The sequence below is a fragment of the Lissotriton helveticus genome, chromosome 6 (assembly GCF_964261635.1).
Source record: "Lissotriton helveticus chromosome 6, aLisHel1.1, whole genome shotgun sequence".
Taxonomy (NCBI): domain Eukaryota; kingdom Metazoa; phylum Chordata; class Amphibia; order Caudata; family Salamandridae; genus Lissotriton; species Lissotriton helveticus.
In genome coordinates this window covers 1471969148-1471991940 of record NC_136067.1, presented here as the reverse complement: position 1 = coordinate 1471991940, position 22793 = coordinate 1471969148, and the positions used below count along the sequence as shown (strand labels likewise).

Sequence of the window (22793 nt, the reverse complement as noted above, 5' to 3'; positions counted from 1 at the left end):
CATCCAAGTAAGTAAATCTTTCTCTAAGGATCTAATTCCACGTGTACCCATCTTTTATGCACATTTCACAGACAGAAAAAGTGCAGACTCAACTGCAACTTGTAAAACACCACCTTAGGTCCTAGTATGTTTTGCTCCAAACACTCACTACTGAAACCGTGGGATGTACGTTGTTATGACGCGTGGTATTACCACGCGTACCATTACAACGCGTATTTTACAACACAAGGCGTTACCACGACTTGCGCTGTAGGGGTGCGGACTTAGTAATAGTTTAATTTACTATTCCAACACCAGCCTACGTACAGTAGGGAAGGTGTTGGAATAGTAAATCTACTATTCCTTGTCCTTTAGCGCCCTCCAGCGCAAGTCGTAGTTACGACTTGCGTTCTAAAATACGCGTTGTAAAGGTACTGCGGGGTAACATCCGCGTCGTAAAGGATGTTCCCCGCCCCTAATTATGGCGATAGTGGCAAAGGGATAATCAAAGTTAGTTGAAATAAAGTGCAAGGTCAATTTAAATGTTACCATGATACTGACGAGCATTGCTTTGAAGTGCATTTCTTAATGGCAATATGCAGCTGCATTCCTGCATTCTTTGGTGTCCACAGCAACACATATGCAACAATTACCAGATAAAAATTATGTGCATGCACTTGTAAGGTATATGCACACAATGCTAGAATCATTCAGTAATTATATTTTTTCCAATGTAAATTCTTTAGCTGTGGGGTGTGTATTGTTTTATCTTTATGTGAGGGTTCAACATAAACTAATAAAGTAACATGTGCCTGTCTTCCACTGGAATTGAGCCAGAGAACAGCAAGGAGGGAGAAAAATCATGGTGGGCAAGTGTTAAATCACAGCTTTCAAAGATATAGTAATGAACGAACTTACCCTAAAAAAATATATATATATAAATACTTCTTGTGTGGAACTACCCCTTAAAGGTCATATTAGAAGTAATGTCAAAAATTACAATGGTAGGCAGTTGGCAAAATACTTTTTTTGTTTTTAATACTAGTACAATGATCACCTTGTGGTATTTTATAGGTTTCCTCTCCAGGTTTTCTTAAGTTCCGAAGAATGTGATCGCTGTGAATGTTGATCGCCATGCCAATGACAAACACAAGCATTCCTAGAAAAATGGAAGAGAGGTAAAGACATCACTCTGATAATACATCTTTATAATATAATATACATTCTGAATCTTTGTTTAAAAGAAGAAGGATGACAAATTGCTTTCAACTCACTAAGTAAAGACTTATGTACTAATAACCATTATATCATTAACACTGCATATTATTTGCTTATCATAAGTGAACTGCATATGCTGTGAAAATTACACTTTCCCAGGCGTAATATTTTTTTTTAACTTTGCACGTAAATTTGAGAATGTCCCTGTCATAAAGCTGCAATTGAAGGGTTTTTGTATAATATGTGCAAACTGGTCCTATCTTGGGAAAATTAACAAAGCTTTTTTTTTCCACCAGTTGTTATTCCTGTGAACAGATGGTGAAAACGGGGATTTTACAATGTAAAGTTTTGCACAAGTCCTTATCTGCATGAAGATAGCCCAAAGTATGTATCAAGTGTAAACTCTTTCTTCTATGTCCACCTTGTGTAGTATGCTAAAAACATAGGGGCAGATTTACAATTACTGGCGCATCCCTGCAAATTAGCAGGGATGCGCCAGTAATTGTGCGCCGCAGCTCCGTCACCCATGATGCGCCACATTTACAATGCGGCGCACCATGGGGCCAAAACGGCAAAGCTGCGTCACGCATCTGTGCCGTAAAGGCGGCGCATTGCTGGAGCTGCGTCGCAAGCGCGATGCAGCTCCAGCAATGCTCTGGGGGGGCCTATTCTTTCAATGCTGCCTCAAGCCTTACGCCTGCTTCAAGCAGGTGCAGGGTTTTGACGCAGCATTGGCCTAAAAGTGACTGAGTGAAATCTTGTAGATTTCACTCAGCGACTTTTAGGAGGCGTTTCTGCGCAGGAACGCCCCCCCCCCCCCGCGCAGGAACGCCTCCTTATGGCGCAGGGCTTTACAACGTGATGCATCTCCCAGATGCATCAAGTTGTTAATATCCTGCACCATGGCGCATCTTTTGCGCCACCGCTGCGTCTCAAAAGTGATGCAACGGCGGCGCAAAAGAGGCGCAAGGGGCTTGTAAATCTGCCCCTCATTGTTCTACGCATCGCATGGGAAATGTATGCAGCTACATCTACCTCTGGGATTGATTTTCAAATAGCTGTGCATCGTCTCATTCCCTCCCATCATGTCACGGATTACAAAAGAATAAATCCCCACAACTATCTTCAGATGATAAATATTAAAGGTTTTCACCACAGGTCAAGGCAGGAGTAGATGTGAATATAGAAATTTCTCCTAATGGGTACCTGCTTTTTAGCTTCAAATCATCCAAACAAGTTCTTAGAATATACCAGCCGCGGTCGGTAAGGGAGTACCTGCTGGGGTGGTGACGTGGGGAGGGGGAGGGGCAGGGTGGGGGTTAGTAATGTATGGATAATGGAGGTTTGCAAGTAAGTAAACATTTAAATAAATCAAACGAATTTAATTGCGCGCACTGCATTGCATTTGGGTATGCAGTGCGCGCAACCAAATTCGTTTGATTTATTTAAATGTTTACTTACCTGCAAACCTCCATTATCCATACATTACTAACCCCCACCCTGCCCCTCCCCCTCCCCACGTCACCGCCCCGGCAGGTACTCCCCTACCGACCGCGGCTGGACTATACCCTTAAACGTAATACAGCCCACTAAGGGCTCGATTACGAGTGCCCCAATTAATACACTCTTATTTAACTACCACCGAGTTACTGTGGGATCCAGGTAAATCCAGGAGTAGAAGACTAAAGGGAATTACAAGTTTTGGGGGAATGAAATGCAGGAATCAATGTTTTAGTGCATTAAGCAGCCGCAATCTCTGTGAAACATATTTACTAGTAATTCAGTGAGGATCATTATCGCCCATTACAGGGTCCATTAGAGTTTTCAGGCCACTTGCGACCCACCTAGGCCTAGGTTGTTTCGAGGATTTATTATGGTTGAGCTAATAATGGCTTCTCTTATAAACGATTGTCCAGGACATCTGAGTGTTTGTACTATCTTCATTTTTATCTCTGTTTGACCAAATGCAAGCTTTAATCTATGAGGGAAAAATGATGCCCAAGCTGCATACTCACACTACTGATCAGTCAGGTAATACAGTCTCACACAGAAGAATCTAGGACGTAAAGAGGATATGCACTGCAAAATCTTTGAAAATAAGTTTTCTATGTTTAATGAAATCTTTCATTATTGTACTTTTCTGATGATGATACTAAAACTGTGACTTTTTAAATATAGTTTTATTTGCCAAAAATGTATTAATTAATAACTGACACGTCGGTAATTACAATATCCTATTGTTCTTATAGCTGGACCGTCATCCTCACTTAAGAATCTCAAGTACAACAACATCTTTACACAATTCCAAATTTATGTTTAAATATCCATATATCCATATCAGATATCCATAACACACTGGTAGACCAGTCAGGTTTAGGGTGGTCTTTCCCCAAACGTCATCCCTAGTCCCCTCCTAATTTTGCAGAATTTGTTTTTGTTGGCCTTAGGACTCCCTGCAATTTACCACTGCCAACTAGTGTTAAAATGCTTGTGCTCACTCCCTAAACCATGGTAAGATTGGCTTACTGCTGAATGGCATCTCTAATGTGCTTATACATCCCTGGTAAAGAGGAATACCATATACCCAGGGATGGTACATTACATGCCACTAGTAGACCAGCAACACTTATTGTGCCACCCACTTAAGTAGCCACTCAAAACATGTCTCAGGTTTGCCACTGCAGACTGTATTTAGTTCAAACTGCCAATTTCATGCTGAAAAATAATCGCTTTGCCAATTCCAATGCACCCTTTTCATTACACATAAGCCACCCCTAAGGTAGGCTGTCGACTCCCCATAGGGCAGTGTGAATTGTAACTAAAACGTTGGGCATGTACTTTGAAGTTTTACATGGCCTGGTAGTTAAAAACTCTCACATTAGTTTTTTACTGCTGTGAGGCCTACCTCTCCCATCAGATAACATTGGGTTACCTTATTACCTTTAATATGTGGTAATGTTAATTTAGGAGCAGGTGAAAATCTAATGTTTGTTGTTTAAGAAAGTGTAATTTAAAAATCCTCTAATGGTAAAGTCAGATTTTAAGCCACAATTCTTTAAATGCCACTTTTAGAAGCTAGTCTGGCTGATGAGAGGTGATACCATGAAATTAGTCCCAGGATGCTTGTCTCTGGTCCAGGGAGGCTCTGGCTTGTCAGTTCGGGCTGGACTGTTCCCATGGGGAGCAGGGTCAAGACTGATTTGCACGTTGCTAGATCTAAACTGGAATGGTGTGGCATGTAATAAAAGATGGATTTAACATAGATCTGTGACTGTGGGTGAATGTATGATTTGTTTGCCGTTTCATCCATCATCTGTTCTCTTTGCAACTTTTTGAAAGTTGGCATTTTGTTGCCCTTGGTTGGTGCCTGCAACCTGTTTCCTGGGTTACATGACTAGGTGTAGTTGGCAGGTGGCCTTTGTATATTCCTTCCAGACAACAACATAATAGAAGGACTAGGTGATGCCTGGATGGGCCATCTCAAGCAGTATGTGCACAGCCCCACTTGCATTTCAAAGTCTGTGTCTCAGCTCTCACACAAAGAACTTCGAACTAGCCTACTGTGCCTGCAGACAGACTGGGACAAGGCAGGGAGACAGGAGAATTGAGGCACTTCTGCAGAGTAAGATTCCAGAAGTTTCTTCCACTTTAAAGGAGACATTAGGCAAAATAGGGCTCTCAAACTAAATCCTGTTCAAAAGGGTCATCAGGCCTTGCAGAGCCATTATCAGCTACGGCGTTCAGTTTTGTACTGCTGGAGTCTTTGTACTTTAAAAAAAAAAAGACTAAGGGAACCATCACGATGGCGGGCAGACAAAGTCTGCCCGCCGCCGTAACAGTATGCAGGGCCGCCCCCTGTGCCCCTCTGTGTCGATTACGATGCGCCCACCACAGTGGCGGGCGCATCACGCATATTTTACATTGCGGCGGGCGGTGCTGCAAGCAGCACCCGCCGCAATGTAAAACAGCATGTTGTGCATTTGCATGCACAACGTGACAGGCACCTCGCGGTGCCTGCCACCTTGTGCATGCAAATGCAGTGAGGTACCATAGGTACCCACCATGTGCACCCCCCCAACACCCTGGGGGCCCGTTGTGGGCCCCCAAAAGCAAAAAACGCATGCCTTTCCAGAAAGGCTGATCTCCGCCAAAACCCTAATATGGATGGCAGTGTCTTGCAGACACCACCGCTATATTAAACTTGTTTTCCGCCCGGTCGACGAGTCGACCGGCGGACAAGCAGTGGACATTCTTTTCGTCCACTGTAGACCCCCCAGCCATACTAATATGGCAGGGGGTATTTCTTTTTCTTTTTTTTTAAATTCTTTTTATTAACAACATAAAGTAGGTGGTGGTCATCACAGTCAAGACACATAACATTCACATGTGCGTCGCGGGAAATCACAGAATATACATAGCATATACAGTACAAACGTAGTCGGAACAGAGCATCACATTATTCTTATAGTACGAGCGGTTCGTCAATCGGGACAATTCGGGGGGGGTTCACAGATGTTGCCACTATATTCATTCAAGTTGGACCACACTTCAATCCATTTCCGTGGGCATCCACGTGCCAGGTACACCGTTTTCTCCTGGAGCATGCACCAGTCAATATCAGTCTTCCAGGAGCCTAATCTAGGAGGCCTAACTGCCCCCCACAGCCTGGCTATGTTCCGTTTGGCGATTACAAATCCCAATGTCGCCCATAGCCTCCAGCGAGGTGGCAGATCTGTGGGTTCCCATATGTTCAGCAGGCACCTTTTTGCTTCCACTCGCAGCTCCACCCCCCAAACCTCTTGCATGCAGCGGGTCACCCGGGCCCAGTAATTCCTCAGCAGTGGGCATTCCCACAATATATGGAAGTAGGTCCCTACCTCCCCACATCCCCTCCTACAGAGCCCATCCTCACTGCGGCCCATTCGCTGCAATCTAGTTCTTGAGAGATATGCTCAGTTTAGAATTTTCAGCTGAATCAACCGGAGCCTGGCAGATATGGCTACCTCCTTAGGGGAGGCAAGCGCATTCCTCCATTCTTCCTCATCTATTTCCAGCCCATCGTCTTCCCATTTCCCTTTGAGGGGCAGCAGCAGGTCTGGGGAGTTGTTAATGATTTTTTTGTACGTGAGTGATATGGCATGTTCGGGGAGGTGGCCATCTAGGAGTCTAACCTCCAAGGGGGAGGAGTCGGGGGTTTGGGTTCCCGCGGGGATGTTCGCCTGGAGGGAATGACTAACCTGTACGTATCTGAAATATTCTGTGTGTGCCAGTTCGTAAGTGCGTTGGAGTGAGGCAAAGGACACCACACCATCCGGGCCCCACAGGTCCTGAATGTGGGAGATGCCTATGAGGTCCCAGTTAAAGGAACCCCTTGGTTCGGCCAAGCGTGCCCAGGCAGGGGGTATTTCTGATGTGGATGCCGGGCTGGCGGTGGCTACCGCCGGCCCGGCAGGGGCGAACCGCCCGCCATCCTAATTGGCCCCTAAGTCTGAACATAGAAATACTCACTGCAACTTCATCCACAGGCTCCCGACTATGACGCTTTCTCCTCTCACATGGCTCTCACATGGCTGGCTGATTTGTCCCTCTGAACTTTACCTTCTCGGCCATTTTTCTTCCAAAATTCTTTTAAGTCCAAAGATAGTGAAGTCTAGGCCCAATCCACTTGCGTCTGAACTGTGCTGCTTTGCAGTTGGCCACAGATTTAAACACTACCCTGATCTTAAGCTATTTTGGGCTTTTATGCTATTTTTCACTTTAAACTTTAAACATTCATAACTGCTTCTCCTGATAAATGTTTTATCATTTTGGAGTCATATAATTTATTAATATTTACTCTATTTTTCTAAATCGTTGTGAGATTTTTCTTGTGTTGTGTTTTTGCTTTATTACTGCTGCCTAAATACTGTACACAATGCCTCTAAGCTAAGCCTGACTGCTTTTATACCAAGCTATCAGATGGTTAAGAACAGAATAGCTCAGTGACTTTTTGTGATTCTGCCTGACAAGTATTGTGGCTGTAGCCTGATTAGGGTTTCACTTCCCTTAAACAACAACCCAACTTCTCACACACATTCTTTTACCTAATGCAATATGACTTCTGAAGACGGGACCGGACCACTAAAGTGGATTTCCGAGTATAAATCAGTACTGAGGTATGCAAACTATGACCGAAATGCCTCAATTATGAGCTAAATGAAGTGATATCCTCAAGTGGGAGAACACTCCACTCAATTATAAGTCATCCAGTGATCTGTCAATTGTATTTACCAGGTCTAGGAAGACCAGACCCCGTGGGAAATCTACAGAGCTTCAGGCTTTGTCTGGAAGAGCAGCCTATTCATGGCATCCCTGTCCCTACACAACTCTGGCGTACAGCATAAGAGAGCATGCAATACTCCTCCTCCACCCAAGTCTGCTCCCAACTCTCAGCAGCAGTGGAGTAATTCAGGAGCTCTCAGGCCAGGGTACTATGCTGAGCGCACCATAGGGTCTCCAGCGTTCTTTTTTACGTTACTGCTCGTAGTCTAACACAAATTTACCAGTGAACTAGAGCAAGTGTTAAATGTGAGCATTAATTCCCACAAAATTGAGAATTCTGTGTGGGATTCCAACATGATAAACTGGCTCCGCGTATTTATTTCCTATTTTGTGGAGATTAACTCATAATAACCATAGTCAAGAGTGATCATACTGGTCGGAATCTTTAATAAGCAGTATCTTTGCAGTAACTACATCTAACTCGTAATCAGGGCCTTAAAGTGCAACTGATGCACCCTCATTTTCCCCATAGCAGTGACAGTTTGCTGTGCAATAGTAACTTCATCTTGACATTTCTATCTTAATAGAATGATATTTCAGAGACATAATTACCACTGTAATTGAGATAAACTAAATAGGGCCTTATTTCGATCTCAGGCGTAAAGCCATAAGACAGACTGTAGGAGGCTTTCCGCTCGACATCGAGGGTTCCACTCTCACCGCCGTATTATGATGATGGTGGTCGGAAGGAAACCCGTGGGGATTTTGCTCCTCTTTCAATGGACTCAGAGAACCCATTGGAAGAGGAGCAGAATTTTACTCCCATGAATGACAGTGGAGCCAGCCTTGGAATTAAAATGTCACTTTCCCTCAGCCTTTCCATGTTGGCCTTTCTGACATAGAAAGGCTGTCGTAAAGTGACTTAGGGGGCCCCTAATAGGACCCCTTTCCCCCTTGGCCCTCTGCTATGGGGCCCACTAACATCCTGCACCGTGTGGCAGGCACCATGAAGTGCCGGCCACAAGGTGCAGGGATGTTTTCAAAAGTTACATTTTACAATGGGAGCTTGTGCTGTGGGCCTTTTCCACCCGCCGCACAAGCTGCTATTGTAGAATGGATGATTCTACTGCACTGTGGGGGGTCGTATCCTACTTCTGCGGTTGAAACCACTGACTATGGTCGGGCGGTCACTTTCCACAAGGGTGTCCGACATCGTAATGAGGCCATAAGTTGAAACAACTTTCCAATGCAGTTAAAATTATAGTGATAAATCCAGAAATCAAGGATAACAATAACACATGTGGGAACTTGCAGAAATGCACAGGAGGTAACTAATTTAAAAAGTAGGATCCACAACATTAGACCATACGAAGGTCACAACATTATATTGATATTTCATATTAAAATGTATTGCATAAAATCCACTATTTTCAGTGTTTCACCGCTTGGCGCAAGTTCAAAGGTATATTTGAAATTAAACAGTTTAGGCGTGTTTGTTTTTTAATTACCATTCTCAGTAAGTTCCCCTGCACTACTTGCCATGGATGAAACACATATTGGCTATGAGCTAAAGCTATTTAAAACGTTGAAAAGGGAATGCATTGATCTGTACAAGTAAAGAATTATTTGTTACTCGTGTTTTCAACCTACATTGTTAACCAGATTTGCGAAATTTATCTCACGGAAAAAAAATGCAATTGCTCAAATTAACTAAGTAATCCAACTACTGGGAATGCAGCTTTAACCAGGAAAAGGCAATTAAACAAATTGCCGTAAGCAATAGAAAACATTGGAGCATGTAGTAATGTTTGAATTAATCTCCTACCTGTAACTACCCTATATAAGATACATATCTACTTAAAACCAGCTGTGTTGGAGCAATAATAACTACTATGCAGCATCCTGATTAAGGCTTTCTGAAGGACCTAGTTGTCAACTCCATTCATTGTCACATACTGGATGCATAAAGCAGTGCAGAGGCATCAAAGTGGCGAGAAATACTGCACACCTCCCAACTGGGGCGCCCAAAAACGGACATTTGAATTTTATGGTGTGCACCAGGGTGGGATGACCACTGTGTCACCTAATAAAATAATCTTCACAGTTTTCTTGAAAGCCAGTCAGTCAGTAAACACAAAAGTTTATTTTGACTAGTTAGTCCTTAAACATTTAAAATCCATAAATACGACTCTTAAAATCTCATATCTCGAGTAAAATCTATCACAAAATTCATACATTTAAAATTCATTAGTCTTTCCATCATTCCGTATAACGTACTGTATATCTGTTAATATTTTTAAAACAAGTATTTCAATTCTACTCACATTTAAGAATTTTACTTTTTGGATGAACTTCCCCATAGTACAAGCTATATCTAAATTACTCATTTCATTTAAAAGATCTACTGCTCGTACCCTGTTTTTAATACCATACGTTTTAAAAATGGGGCATAAAAACACTTTCCGTATATCCAGCACCTTAAAATATGTAATATATCGCACATAGTTCTTAGAATACAAACACATTTCCCTTTGCTGTCAAATTTCAAATGCTTTATTTGGTATATAAAATATAACCATGTAGCAGACAGAATAATAAAGCTATACATTATAAAGCTTTGGGAATGCAATTACCATACTAAACAAGGGCGTGAACTATATCTCCACAAATAGGGTAAAAATAAACATTTTCTGAATTTACAAAATTTGCAATAATTTACTCATAACATCTTGCAGATAGTCAATTACATTAGTTCCATAAGACGTTAAAATATAATGTCGGAATACACAATCCCAATTTTAGAGTGTAAGATTAAAATGACACACATAGATGGCAATAATACGAATTTCATTTTGATATATAGTTTCTAGTTTTGAAATTTACTATTAAAAATAATGTATAATAATTATACAAATTTCATCTTAAAATAAATATTCAATACAGGATTTAAAAGGTACAATAATAAAAACCAATACAGACAACAATATACAAATTTCTTGAAATTACAGAAGGATCGTATTGTTCTAAATCATATAATGATCGATTTCCTACTGGAGACACATTTTAAAATGTAAGTAGCTACATAGAAACATATATCCGGACTATTCAGTTCGAACATTAACCGCAAGGCTTCTGTAGTAGTACTTTTATTATATTTTAAAAATATAGGCTTTAAATATATTTTCCTAAAAGAGATATAAAATTTTCAGAAAAGCATAAAGTGGCAACAACTCTGTTTAGAAGTCCCAATCGCATGGGGAAGGCAAAACACTGTTCCTTCCATGATGGGGAAAGGACACAACATGGTGCACAGTGCCTAATCTCAGCCGTGTCAGTACGAAACGATGGGAACTTCTAGTAACAGTTATCAGGTATTGCTGGAGGCCATCTTTTGAGTTATGTTCTTTATAAAATGCATATGTACATTGGCTTGCATATCTGGCAACCCTGGCCTTCTCTGCATTTTCCAGAAACAGATCTTTTAGCTCTTTTTTTGAAAAAGGGATGCCCAGTTCTGGATTAAAAAATGGGTCAAAGTCAAAAACTGACTTGAACCAGAGACGGATGTGCCTAAACCAGGGGGTGCGCATATAGTGTTCTAATTTTAAACAATCCTTAATCACAGTTTGGGTGAATTCTGTTTCTACTTTAGACCATATAGACCTCCATAGGGAAAGTGGACGTAATGCGGCCAAATCTCCAATGTAGGCTAAACCTACTTCCCTATGTATGATCTCAATGGAAGCAGATGCCGGGGTACATAATAAGCGGTTCAAAAAATGGTTTTCCTGATGTTGAATCAGCTTACAACTATTAATGTTATGTCCCCACACACTGGCCCCGTACAGTGCAGATGACAAACACCTCACAATGTAAATATGGATCATTTCTTTTATTCTGCGATTCCCCAATTTAGTTGCGAATCTAAAGATGCTATTAGTGTTCCTTGACAGTTTTAGCTGTACACACTCCTGTTCACTGGTCCATCCCCCATCTCCAGAAAAGGTTATTCCTAAATAGCAGAATTTCTTGACGGGTTCTAGCCTGACATTTTCTAGAAAGAAAGTCTATTTTGTTTGGTCTTTTTCCCACACGCCATTGTGAACGTTTTACCTTTATTAATTACCAGTTTCCGTTTAGCTATGAATGTAGAAAAGTTGTCAATGAGGTGTTGCAAACGGTTTTGGGTACGCGATAGGAGGACCGCATCATCTGCATAAAGTAGAATTGGAATGGGTTTACCGTCAATAAATGGCGCATCCACAGCGGACGTTCTCAGTATCGCATCTATCTCTTTTAGTAGTAGTACAAGCTTTATTCGAGATAACTTCTCATAAAAGCACAACACATAATCAAATACATTACAGATAAAAACGATTAATTCATTCATCATTATATATACATGTTCTAAAAAACAGTTGTGCAAGCTCATACAATACTAGACAATAAGAATTGCACATAAAAATAAGTCAAAATTGCAGTAGGACTACATTAAAAATTACATAAAATTAAGTAAGCCTACCTATCAACCTCCGCCTAATTGACCAAGCCCACCCCAGATATTTGGCCACTCCAAGGACAATCGACTCTTGAGTGGATGTACATAGGATTCTCATAGCCACCACACTGTGTCGTGTCCCAAGATTTTTACAAACTGGAGTTAGCCATACCCTCCTTGGTAACAAATAAGCATCACAGACAAATAGAAAATGGCCTAGACTTTCTGTAGGAGCTTTACACGCTGGGCAACATATAGAGGTCGAACTCTGCCAGCCTGCAGTTAGTATTTTTAGCGGAAGGGATCCAGACCTTAACTGGAAGACTAACTTCCTGTCCAATGGGGCAGTAATACTGTCCCAATAGTTTTCTAAAATAGGACAGATTTTGACTTCCAAAAAGGGACCAGCCATAGAATCAGATCTCGTGCCACTCAGAAGGCTGCTATCTACCCAGTCCCAATAGTGAGACTTGAGGGCTTCTTTACTTGGAAAAACTTCCCCCTGGGGATTGGTCCAGAGGTTAGAAAGGCCCAGTTTAATTAACATGGCTCGTAAATTCTTTAGCCAGTCGATCTTATGAAAGTTATCTTCCTTAACTATTGCCAGGAATCCATCTGCATAATGTTTAATCTCTGGAGTTGTCCAGAGACGTCTCCAGTAGAGAATGGGGCGCAATCGCGCTCTATCACTAATTGATCGTCTACCTAGATCGAGAAACAGTGGAATTAGGGGAGTGCTCTGGGGGACGCCTGTAATTCCTCTAAGGAACTTATTCTCTGATGTCTGTAGGGACGATAACTTTTCCCAGGCCCACAACTCTGCACCATATAGGGCCGCACCTAGGACCTTTGCATCATACACTATGAGGACAGGCTTGATGGGTTTGGTTTTAGATTTTCTATGTTCCCCCCGCAAAGCCCCCGAAATTTGCTGATGTTTTAAAACTGTTTTGTCCAGGTGATGTGACCAACCCAGGCCATCTGCTATTAGGACCCCTAAGTATGTAAACTCCCTAACCACCTCTAGCTTAGTATTATTCAAGGATACCCTAGCGTGGGCTTTGTGGCGCGGGGAAAAGATCATTAGCTTCGTCTTACCCACATTTACTTCAAGACCGTGCTCTTTACAAAAATCATCAAATATGTTTAGGGCACGCTGTAAGCCCGCAGGAGTCTTTGACATAATTAGGGTATCGTCAGCGAACATCAGGATCGGGACCCTGACGCCCGCTAGCGAAGGAGCATCTACACCGACATCTAACAACCTCCCCACGATCCCATTAATAAATAGTGAAAAAAGTAGGGATGCCATTGCACAGCCTTGGCGGACCCCCCTTTCTACCGGGAAATCTGGTGTTGACTCACCATTCCCACCCCACTGGACTCTAGCAAAATTACATTCATGCAATCGCATGATTAGGGTAAGGAGTTCAGCTGGAATGCCTAGTTTGTGTAAAACCATCCATAGCTTGCACCTTGGGACCAAATCAAAGGCTGCCCGCAAGTCGACAAATGCAACATACAGGCAGCCTTTGCCAAGCAATACCGTCCTCCACCGCAAAATGGTGAAGCGAAAAACTTGGTCGATTATGCTGGTGGCCCGCCTAAATCCCGCTTGGTAGGGGGAAAGAGCATTGTTATTGTCCACCCAGTCCATAAGCTGATTTACAACCATTTTCCCACCAACTTTTTGTATGGTAGCAATCAAGCTTATTGGCCTATAATTAGCCGGGAGAGACCGGTCTCCTTTTTTGTAGATGGGTATGATAACGGCACCTTGCCACAGCTCAGGGACCACCCCTCCCTTGGCAATGGCGTTACCCAATAAAAAAACATACCTCGCCCATCTCTTCATGTCTTGTTTAAAGACATCCGAGGGTATCCCGTCTAACCCTGGTGCCCTCCCACCTTGGACTGAGCAAATTGCTATTTCAACTTCCTTAAGGGAGAACAGGTTATCAATAGCAAAGACTGGCGATATCACCTCCCCTATCCCGACCTTCTTTACTTCTGCATATTGTGGTCTAAAGTACTCAACCCAGGCTTCTTCAGCTACATTATTATCAGGCCTATCAGGGGTACCGCCTCTACCCCACTTTATAATCTTCCAAAAAAGCCTGGAATCCTTACTACTGGAAGCCTCCTTCAACTCTGCCCAGTGCTCTTCATCCCATTTTCTCTTTGCTTGGGAAATGCTTGTTTTATACAATTTCCTGGCTGCACTAATTGCAGCCCTATCTCTTTCTCTGATAGCACGGCCCAATGCCAATCTTGCTGACCTACACTGACATTTAAACCACCTGGCCACTTTAGGAGGTTTTTTCCCTTTGGTGCTTTGTGGTTGCATAAAGTGCGGTTTTAGGAGACAGAAAAAGTTGTTGTGAATATCTGTAATATCCCTGGAACCAGGGATTGTAGGTTTTGCCACTTCCATAGAAGTAAGAGCCTTATCCACCTCAACATTAATAAAGGTCATTGTTTCTTCATTTGCTAGTACCCTTGGCCATTTCAACCTTCGCATATCGTTGGCCATTACTGGGATTTGGTCATTTCTTATGAACATGTTTTGGGGCCCAACATTCCACCATTTGTGGGTCACACAAAGGGGATTGTGATCGCTTTCCAATCTACCCTTGATAACCATATCGTGAACCCCCCGCCAGAGTGAAAGACTACATATTACATAATCTATTCTACTCCTACTATGACCATTATCAAATGTACAAGCACCCTCTTTGTCCCCTGATGTCCTCCCATTTAGGGCTCTTAGCCCATGCTCCATACACATGGCGTTTAGTAGCAGTATGTCCTTCGTCCACCGCTTGACAGGACTTAAACACAAAGATGGTACTCCCCAGAGCATGTCCTCATCATGACCTAGGGGATCATTTGTACTCTCAAGTGGCTCGAAGGTCCTATATAAATCCCCAGCTACTACTACTCTGTTGCCTAGTGACTTAGTTTCTAGAAAGGCGGACAATGCCTCTAAGATGGAAGAACTCCCTGAGTTGGTACCTCTTGCATAGATGTTATACAGATCGATCACATCCCACCTTTCAGAGGATAGTCTTAACATTTGTATGTCACTATGGCCCAAATCCAACACTTTAATAGAAATACCCAGGTCCTGCTTTATCCATACTGTAAGCCCTCCCATTGGCCGGCCCCTAGCCCCTCTAGAGGCAGGAATTGAAAAATTTAAATACCCTCGGAGGAAAACAGGGACGCAGGCCCATGTTTCTTGGAAGCAACACACATCGAACCCATTGATAAAATCTAACCAGATTTGTGATTCTAACTTGCTGCCCAGCCCAGCAATATTCCAAGATAAAAACTTCCCAGAGCTAAGCCCATCCCCACGTGCTGCATTTGTGTTAGAGCATGATTGGTGGTTCATTGAGCTTTCATCATTCCCAACCAGTCTCACGATTTTCCTCATACTACCCCCATCCATATCATTATCAACATTTGCAGTTAGTGTGGGTAAGTCCCCCGCTCCATCATTGACACCTACTTCCCCACAGCTTTCCACCATATTCGAGATCTCATTGCCAATATTCAAAACATTTAGCGTTAAACCAACATTTGAATCAAGTTCAAGACAATCCCCTTGTTGATTCCTGCTATTTCCTCCCCTACTAGTATTCATGTGATCAAGGGTCTGTCAACATCCCCACCCTAGATCTTGCCATCCACCCGGGGGATTATAAGTCGGGCCAGTGATATGGTTATGGCACTGTAGCAGTGGAGCTGGTGTAATAATCCCTGGCCATGGAAGACTAGAGGGGAAGTTTTGCTCATTAAGCTGACTAGTCGAAACACTGGTAGGACGTGGGTAAAAAAAAAGTAAGGTCAACAATGCTAATTCCTCCATTATTTGTGCCCCATCCCTGTCTTGTTATCCATCCTGCCACCCTTGGATCTTGAAAGTTGACCACAATACAGTCCCCCCCCAGGCTTTTGGTGGTAGAGCCTATCCAATCTATTCTCCTTACCCCCAATATTAGTCCATCAACTTCCCCTGGTAGAGGCCGATTCACCCTTAGCCAGTGCATGACCTTATTTTTAAGCATCTGGAAGGTTTCTCTCTGACCCGTTGAAAGTGGTGGGACATTTATAAGGACTATTACAAAGGGGAAGGAATCTGGGGTAAGGTTCATGGGGGGTTTCTTGTGAGGTGGCTTTATCGGGGGTGGTAAGGACGGTCTGGGAACTATAGGAACAGGGCGGGGTATAGGTTTGTTTACTGTAAGCTGGTTACTAGTTAGTGGGGCAGATGGTAGAGCAGTGCCCGTTTTAGTACACGCATTTTCCCCTGCTCCCATGGTAACCAAAGAGTTTAAACTAAGCGGCGGTTGTTGCGCCGCAGTCTGAGTTGGAGTTACAATATTAGGGGAATTTTTAGCGGGTCCCGGTGGTGCTAAGTCAAGAGGCTTAAGTGGTTTCTTCACAACCGCACTACCTGTCTTGGGTGGTAATGGAGAGTTGGTTTGTTGCCTTCATCCCTTATCTTGTGATACACATTGAGTAGTATTCTGGGACTTACTACTTTCGTCCAGCCTTGCCTGGGCTTTTATTAATGCCTTTGTTGAGAAAAAGTTATCTAATTTTACCTGCTCAAAATGGTCTAGCCGGTCGGAAAGCTTACTAATTCGTTCCTCTAATGGGAGCAGAATTGACCATAGCAACCTTTCTAAGTCAGGAAACAGGTTGCAGGGGAGTGGCGGTTTATTTGCCATTGCCAAACCAGTGTCTGGAGAATTAGTGGTACTAGGATCTGGGCTGTCTAATAGTACAACATCCCCCTCTTGTATAATTTCCCTACTACGGCTTACTTCAGTGACAGCCTTACTGGGGCACGTACTTTTGTTTACTTTTCTAAGTTTGTGTGGGGGTTTTGCTGAATAAAATTTTCTAGGTACAGTAGTCCTTTTCCTTTTTGATCCAGATTTAGGTTGGGCCAAATAAAACCGGAGCACATACATCTGCTGTACATGTTATAGAGTCTGTATGGCTCACACAAGATGAAATCAGGTCAGCTACAGTACCCTGGTTCTCCTCGTTAGTGATAGCATCATGACATATTTCGACTACAACAGGCAAGTTTAGTGATGACAAAGGTGTTACCAATGCAGGATAGGTTTGCGCTGATTTTTTAGAAGTTCAATAGATAATCGACGCTCAGCACGCCTCTCTGCAAGCGTTATTTCTTTATCAATGATCTGGGCCGGGCGGTTAAAAAATGTATCTATAGGTCCAATAACTGCTGGCCCAGCCTCGACTGGTGGAGTCATCGAAACGATACTACTTGGGGATTCAGGCATACCTTGTGGTAACCAGCCCTTTTACAGAACTTACTGGTGAGCACTTATCTGACACAGCGATATACTTGAACATATAAAGTCCGTTAGAGTCAATGTCAGAGGGCTGGCCCAGCCCGGCCTCCTCCGGACGGCCACAGACGGTCCCGCCCTTGTCCCGGGCTTCTCCCGGGCGCGCTCCCGCGCAGCGGCACGTATAGCTCCTTTTAAGATGAGGGGGGAGAGATTATGGGCGGGTGGGCGGGGCCAGCAGGGAGAGCAGCCCAGGTGTTGCGAATAGGGCTCGCAGGGACTCCTGGTAAGTTGAGTCCCTGCTTCCAAGCTCGCAGCCCTGCCGGCAGCTCCACGCGCCCCGAGGTAACAGCTCCTCTCCCAGGTAGGCACACACTTGAAATGCGGCGCTGCGGGACCCGCGAAGCGGGTCCGGCGAGGTCTCTCTCACCCACAAGGGAAATCACGGAGGCAAGAAGTCAGTATAAGGTGGCAACAGGAATGGCCAGCAAACAACAGGCAAAAGGGTCCGCATCTATCTCATTGATGAACAGGGAAAACAGAAGTGGTGCTAAGACGCATCCTTGCCTTATGCCTCTGTTAACTTTAAAATAAGGGGTGCACTCACCAGCCATCCCATAACGTACCTTGCATGTTAATATATCATGTAGTCTGGCAAGGAAATATATAATCTCTTTGGGTGCACCCATATCTATTAAAATGGGCCATAAAAGTGAATGTTCGACCAAATCAAAGGCAGAACTAAAGTCGGCAAAACATAAAAACTTCCTTCCTTAACTGTTGTATATTTATTAATGATAAGGTCAAGGTTGACGCATTGCTCCATCGTACCAATCCCCCTCCTGAATCCATACTGCACTGGTGATAAAATAGATTCCTCTTCTGCCCATGTTTCCAATCTATCTAAGAGGACTCTACTTAGTACTTTTATCGATGAATCAACGAGGGAGATGGGCCTGTAGTTGCATGCCTCTGACCTTGAGCCCTTCGTGAAAAGTGGTACAATAATTGATTGGCACCAAGTCTGAGGAAGTTCAAATTCAATTGCGGCATTAAAAAAGCGTGTTAGGATGGGTGCCCATAGGTCCTTTTCATGTTTGTATAGGTCTATGGGTACACCGTCCGGTCCAGGGGCCTTACCGCCATTGCTCTTCTCAAGTCCTACCTGAACCTCATTCAAGGTAATAAATAGCGGAATAGTCGGCCATAGGCCAGAAGTATCTAAAAACAATCCATCTGAGTTAAAAACCTTGGAGTAATGTTCTATCCATTCTTTACAGTTAACATTAGAAGTTACTGCAGGTACGGTGTCATTCTTTAAAAATGGGCAATTAATTATCTCCCACAGTAGTTTGCTATTTTTTGTGGCTGCCGCCATATCCAAATTTTGCCATGCCTCATCTTGTAACTGTTTTTTCCTTGCTGCTAACGTAGCTTTATAAACATACCGCTTTTCCTTAATTTGTTTCGGGTCTCTTGGTTTTATTGACATCACATGTTTTAGTAAAGATAAGGCGTCTGTACAAACCAACCCGATTGTTTGGCTCTATGTTTATGATTCTTACCAGTCAATAAACCCTCTATTGTTACGTGGATCTTGTTAATCATGAATAACATGGTTACAGGGTTAGTCACATCTTTGAGGCAATAACTTATTTCGGCGCCACATTTAGCATTTACCTCTGCAGGAGTTTGTTAGGATTGATTTTAGCCCACTTGATTCTAGGTCCATTTGGTCTAGAGGCCATAATTTCCTGTGTCGGTTTACTATAGGTTTGAGTTTTGGAACCCCAGTCATGTAGTGTCAGTGAGATACTATTGTGGTCACTCACTACTTGCTCCTCTATCCATAAATCGCGGTACGCAGTACCACTCGAAACTAGTATATGATCAATGTTGGAGTTGGAGTTCCTACCCTTAAATGTTGGACATCTAACGTTACCCCTCTTTTTGGAGCAGTCCAAAAGTTCTAAATCTAGTTTGGCAGCTAAGCTGTTAAGTGCCAGCCCATTTTGTCATGTGGAAAGTGATTGTAAGTTATGGTACTTCTGTCCTCATGATCATAGATAGTGCCGCAGATCCCCTTCTGGGCATCTGCGCAAACTTGTGAGTTAAAATCTCCTGCCCAGAGTATGACTGGGCAATCTCTATAGTCTATGAGAAGTTTATCTATTGCTGTTTCTATATCCTGTACCACAATATCTCTATTGGCATTAAAAATATTATTATAAAAGTTAACGATCACTAAGTCATTAGCATTCTGGTGCTCAAGACAAATTATAAGTGCGTAAGGGCCCACATCGATGCGTTTACCTAATTTAAATTCCGTAAGCCCGGTAGAGATCAGGGTCAACAGACCACCCTTGGCCCTACCAGCAACGGAATCTTCAGCATTTATATAAAAGGATGTGTAACCTTCGCAAGTAATTTGGTCTCTATGCCATGTTTCTTGGAGGCATATTATGTCATGCCCTTGGGTAATAAAATCATTCCAAAAGGGAGTATTACATTTACTATTTATGCCTGCTATATTCCAGGTTATAATATTTAATCCTTCTCCAGTTTCATATACTGGTTGATGTGGAGGTGATAACCTGGGGCTAGTTGTATGGGTGATATCAATTGCAGGTGTATTGTTATGTTTTAATAAAACAATCGCCTCTATACTAGTAATTGGTTCCAACCCACTTTGATTATTATCCAGGTTAACATGGGAGTCTACATTCTGGGCTAAATTTCTCTTGATAATTCCTCTATTATCTATATTTCCCTCAACGGGATGCTGGTATAGCATATCCACATCCTGCCCAGCTCCATGGCCTTCTTCTTGCCCCTCTTCCTGTCCATCATTTAAAACTTGAACTGCTTTGGATATTTCCAAATTCTCTCCATATTTCATACCCCTCCAAACCATTTTGTTATTAGGCTCAGTAGCTTCAGTGGGGTCAGTGTTGTGTGACAGTCAGTCTACCCCCTCTAAATTTGAAAATGGCTCAAATCGATTTAATATTGGTAATTGGAACATAGCCCTATCAAAGGGGCTTGCTACATAAGTCTCCCTTCTATATACATGGCGCGGGGGGAAGAATGGGCCGTGTTTTGTGCCAGGGTAGAAGTAGTTTAAAACTAGCGTTTGGATATCCCCCTCTCTGCCGAACCTCGGTTCCCTACGGATGAAATCGACCACCCAGGGATCTTTAAAACTCACGATGACACAGTCACCTTCCAGGTCCTTGGCAGTATTCCCTACCCAACTTACCCTCCTAACATTTAGTTGCTGTCAATCATTGCTTTTTATACCCCGTTGCATAACAAGGGTTAACACCAATTCTTAATCTTAGGAGTTCTCTTCTTATCTGCTGACACTGTAGTCTATCAATGTAAGGGAAATGTTGTTCATTTTGCCACAATTTGGCCATAAAACATATAGGGGGATATTCTCAAGAACGAGTGGTAATTACCGTAAAAGTAGCTTAACGCAACTCTTCATATCGAAGTCTATCGCTGGAAAACAACGCTGTGTTAACTCAGTATTCACAACACGCAGGTACTATGCGATAGGCTCACGAAAACACGCCAAATGTCTGCGATAAAGACAATGCGACACCACAAAAATTCGAAAAAACCAAAGCAAAAAAAGCTGAGATGAGGCCAATCGCGATACAAAAAGCAGTGAAAACCAGCGACCGGCCTGCAAATCCCATGCGTATGGCAGGAAAATGCACTATAAAAGCAACAAAAAGAATACACCAAAAACAATTCAAACTGCATAGCACCATGGATGCACCCGGACCTAGTGCAGAGGCCAACGTGAACCCCACAAGCCCCACAGACCTCCAGCAAGGAACCTCAGGCTCCGGGAAGGCCAAGGAGAAGAGGAAGACGGGGTGCAGCCTGCATCAAAACTAGATCAGCGTCACAGAGGTGGCAGTACACTACCATCAACTGACCCACAATGAGACTAGCGTGAATGCAGTCGGAGTGTTGAGATCAAAATGCGCTGGCATGAGGTGAAAAGCCACACCAAGTACAAACCCGCTACCAACAGGAAGGCAGCAACGGCGACAGAAGGTGGGAGTCCTGCGCCACAGGAGGGGCTGGAAGAAATGGAGGCCACAGTCATCAGTGTGGAGACGATGCAAGGAGGTGGGAGTACTGACACAGCTCGATAGGACCTGATACAACATCAACAGGGTGAGTAACGACCAGGGACGGGTGGACGGGGGGAGGTGGGCACAATGACACACATGCACAACGGTGTGTAGTACACTGCACACCCACAATGACCCAGGATCATGTCTCTGACCCCGTGGCACATTGCTGCACACACACATAGCAGTCACAGCACATCCCATTACAATGTGGTACAAATTGCAACACCAACACTGCAGAACAGGGAACACAACTGGGTCCGCTCCTATGCAGAAAGCGGCCAATCACATCTAACATAGCAGGAAACTGTGAGATTCACATGTATGTGTACAACTTCACATCCGTCATGTAGTCCAAATGTCCCCTGTCCCGCATCAAATTGCCAGCACCGCCCAGTCAGAATGTACATTGTCATACAGTCTGCATGTCAACAAGAACAATGCGCTAACAAACATGTCAACACAATGTCAACATGCATCTCCCCTTTACATTGCAGAGGGACAAACAACACCTCCAGCAGAGCAGACCAGACAACTCATCATTAATGCTGGAGACGACCACCACACCTTCGACACCGACGCACTACAACAGCTCATGGACATCCTAGGCAACCCACCCCAGGAGCAGGGCAGCCAAGTCACATAGAGGAGACCCCAGACCCTGCACTAACCACACAGCTGTAAGAACCCGCCACCACGGCTGGCTCCCAACACTCCACCGAGGCACACATCGCATTCGGAAGCCAGGTGTCAGAATGCCAAAAGGAGGCGGCCGAACAAGTGTGGGTGGGGTCAGAGCTCATGGAAGCGTAACTACATCACCTACGGGGTGTCTAAGTCACATCAGGGACCACCTACACCCCACAATCCTACACCCCACAATGTATTTGCACATTTTTCTGCACTGAACCACGCCCAGAGCCCCGGAATTACCATTCACACACGTCCACGCTGGACCTCCATACAACAGCCCAGTACACTCCTCTAACGTATTGAGTGGCTAACGAGAAAGCTACACGTCCAAGGTCGTACCCGCTGCCGGCGGGGGCATGGTTGCTTCCGCTGTACACAGCACAATGTAATGTGGTAGGGCCCGGGGCCCTAATGCATACATAATGACCACACGGACACACTCATATAGTTTGTGGAACTGGCTACGGGCACGTGAGCCCGGCCCCTTAATTGGCAGGGCCACATGTACAGTGACGCCTGTGCTGGATGTGTGTGGGGTGAGTGTAAGCCAGCCCTCACAGAGTTGTTGGTGCTGGCAACAAATACAACAGTGAACACCATTAAAACAGAAACAGAAAACACCAGCTTTGCAGAGACAACAGCAGAGCATCGTGGTGGTAG

General features: G+C 43.7%; 1 protein-coding gene across 1 annotated transcript in view; it reads right to left on the bottom strand.

The window, feature by feature from the left end:
• The window catches only part of SRD5A2 (steroid 5 alpha-reductase 2), a 409305-nt gene that overhangs the window by 38204 nt on the left and 348308 nt on the right, over positions 1–22793 (bottom strand). Inside the window, exon 3 of the mRNA XM_078649283.1 lies at positions 1037–1138. Coding sequence (XP_078505409.1) covers positions 1037–1138 — 102 coding nt within the window. The remainder of the gene's footprint in view (positions 1–1036; positions 1139–22793) is intronic.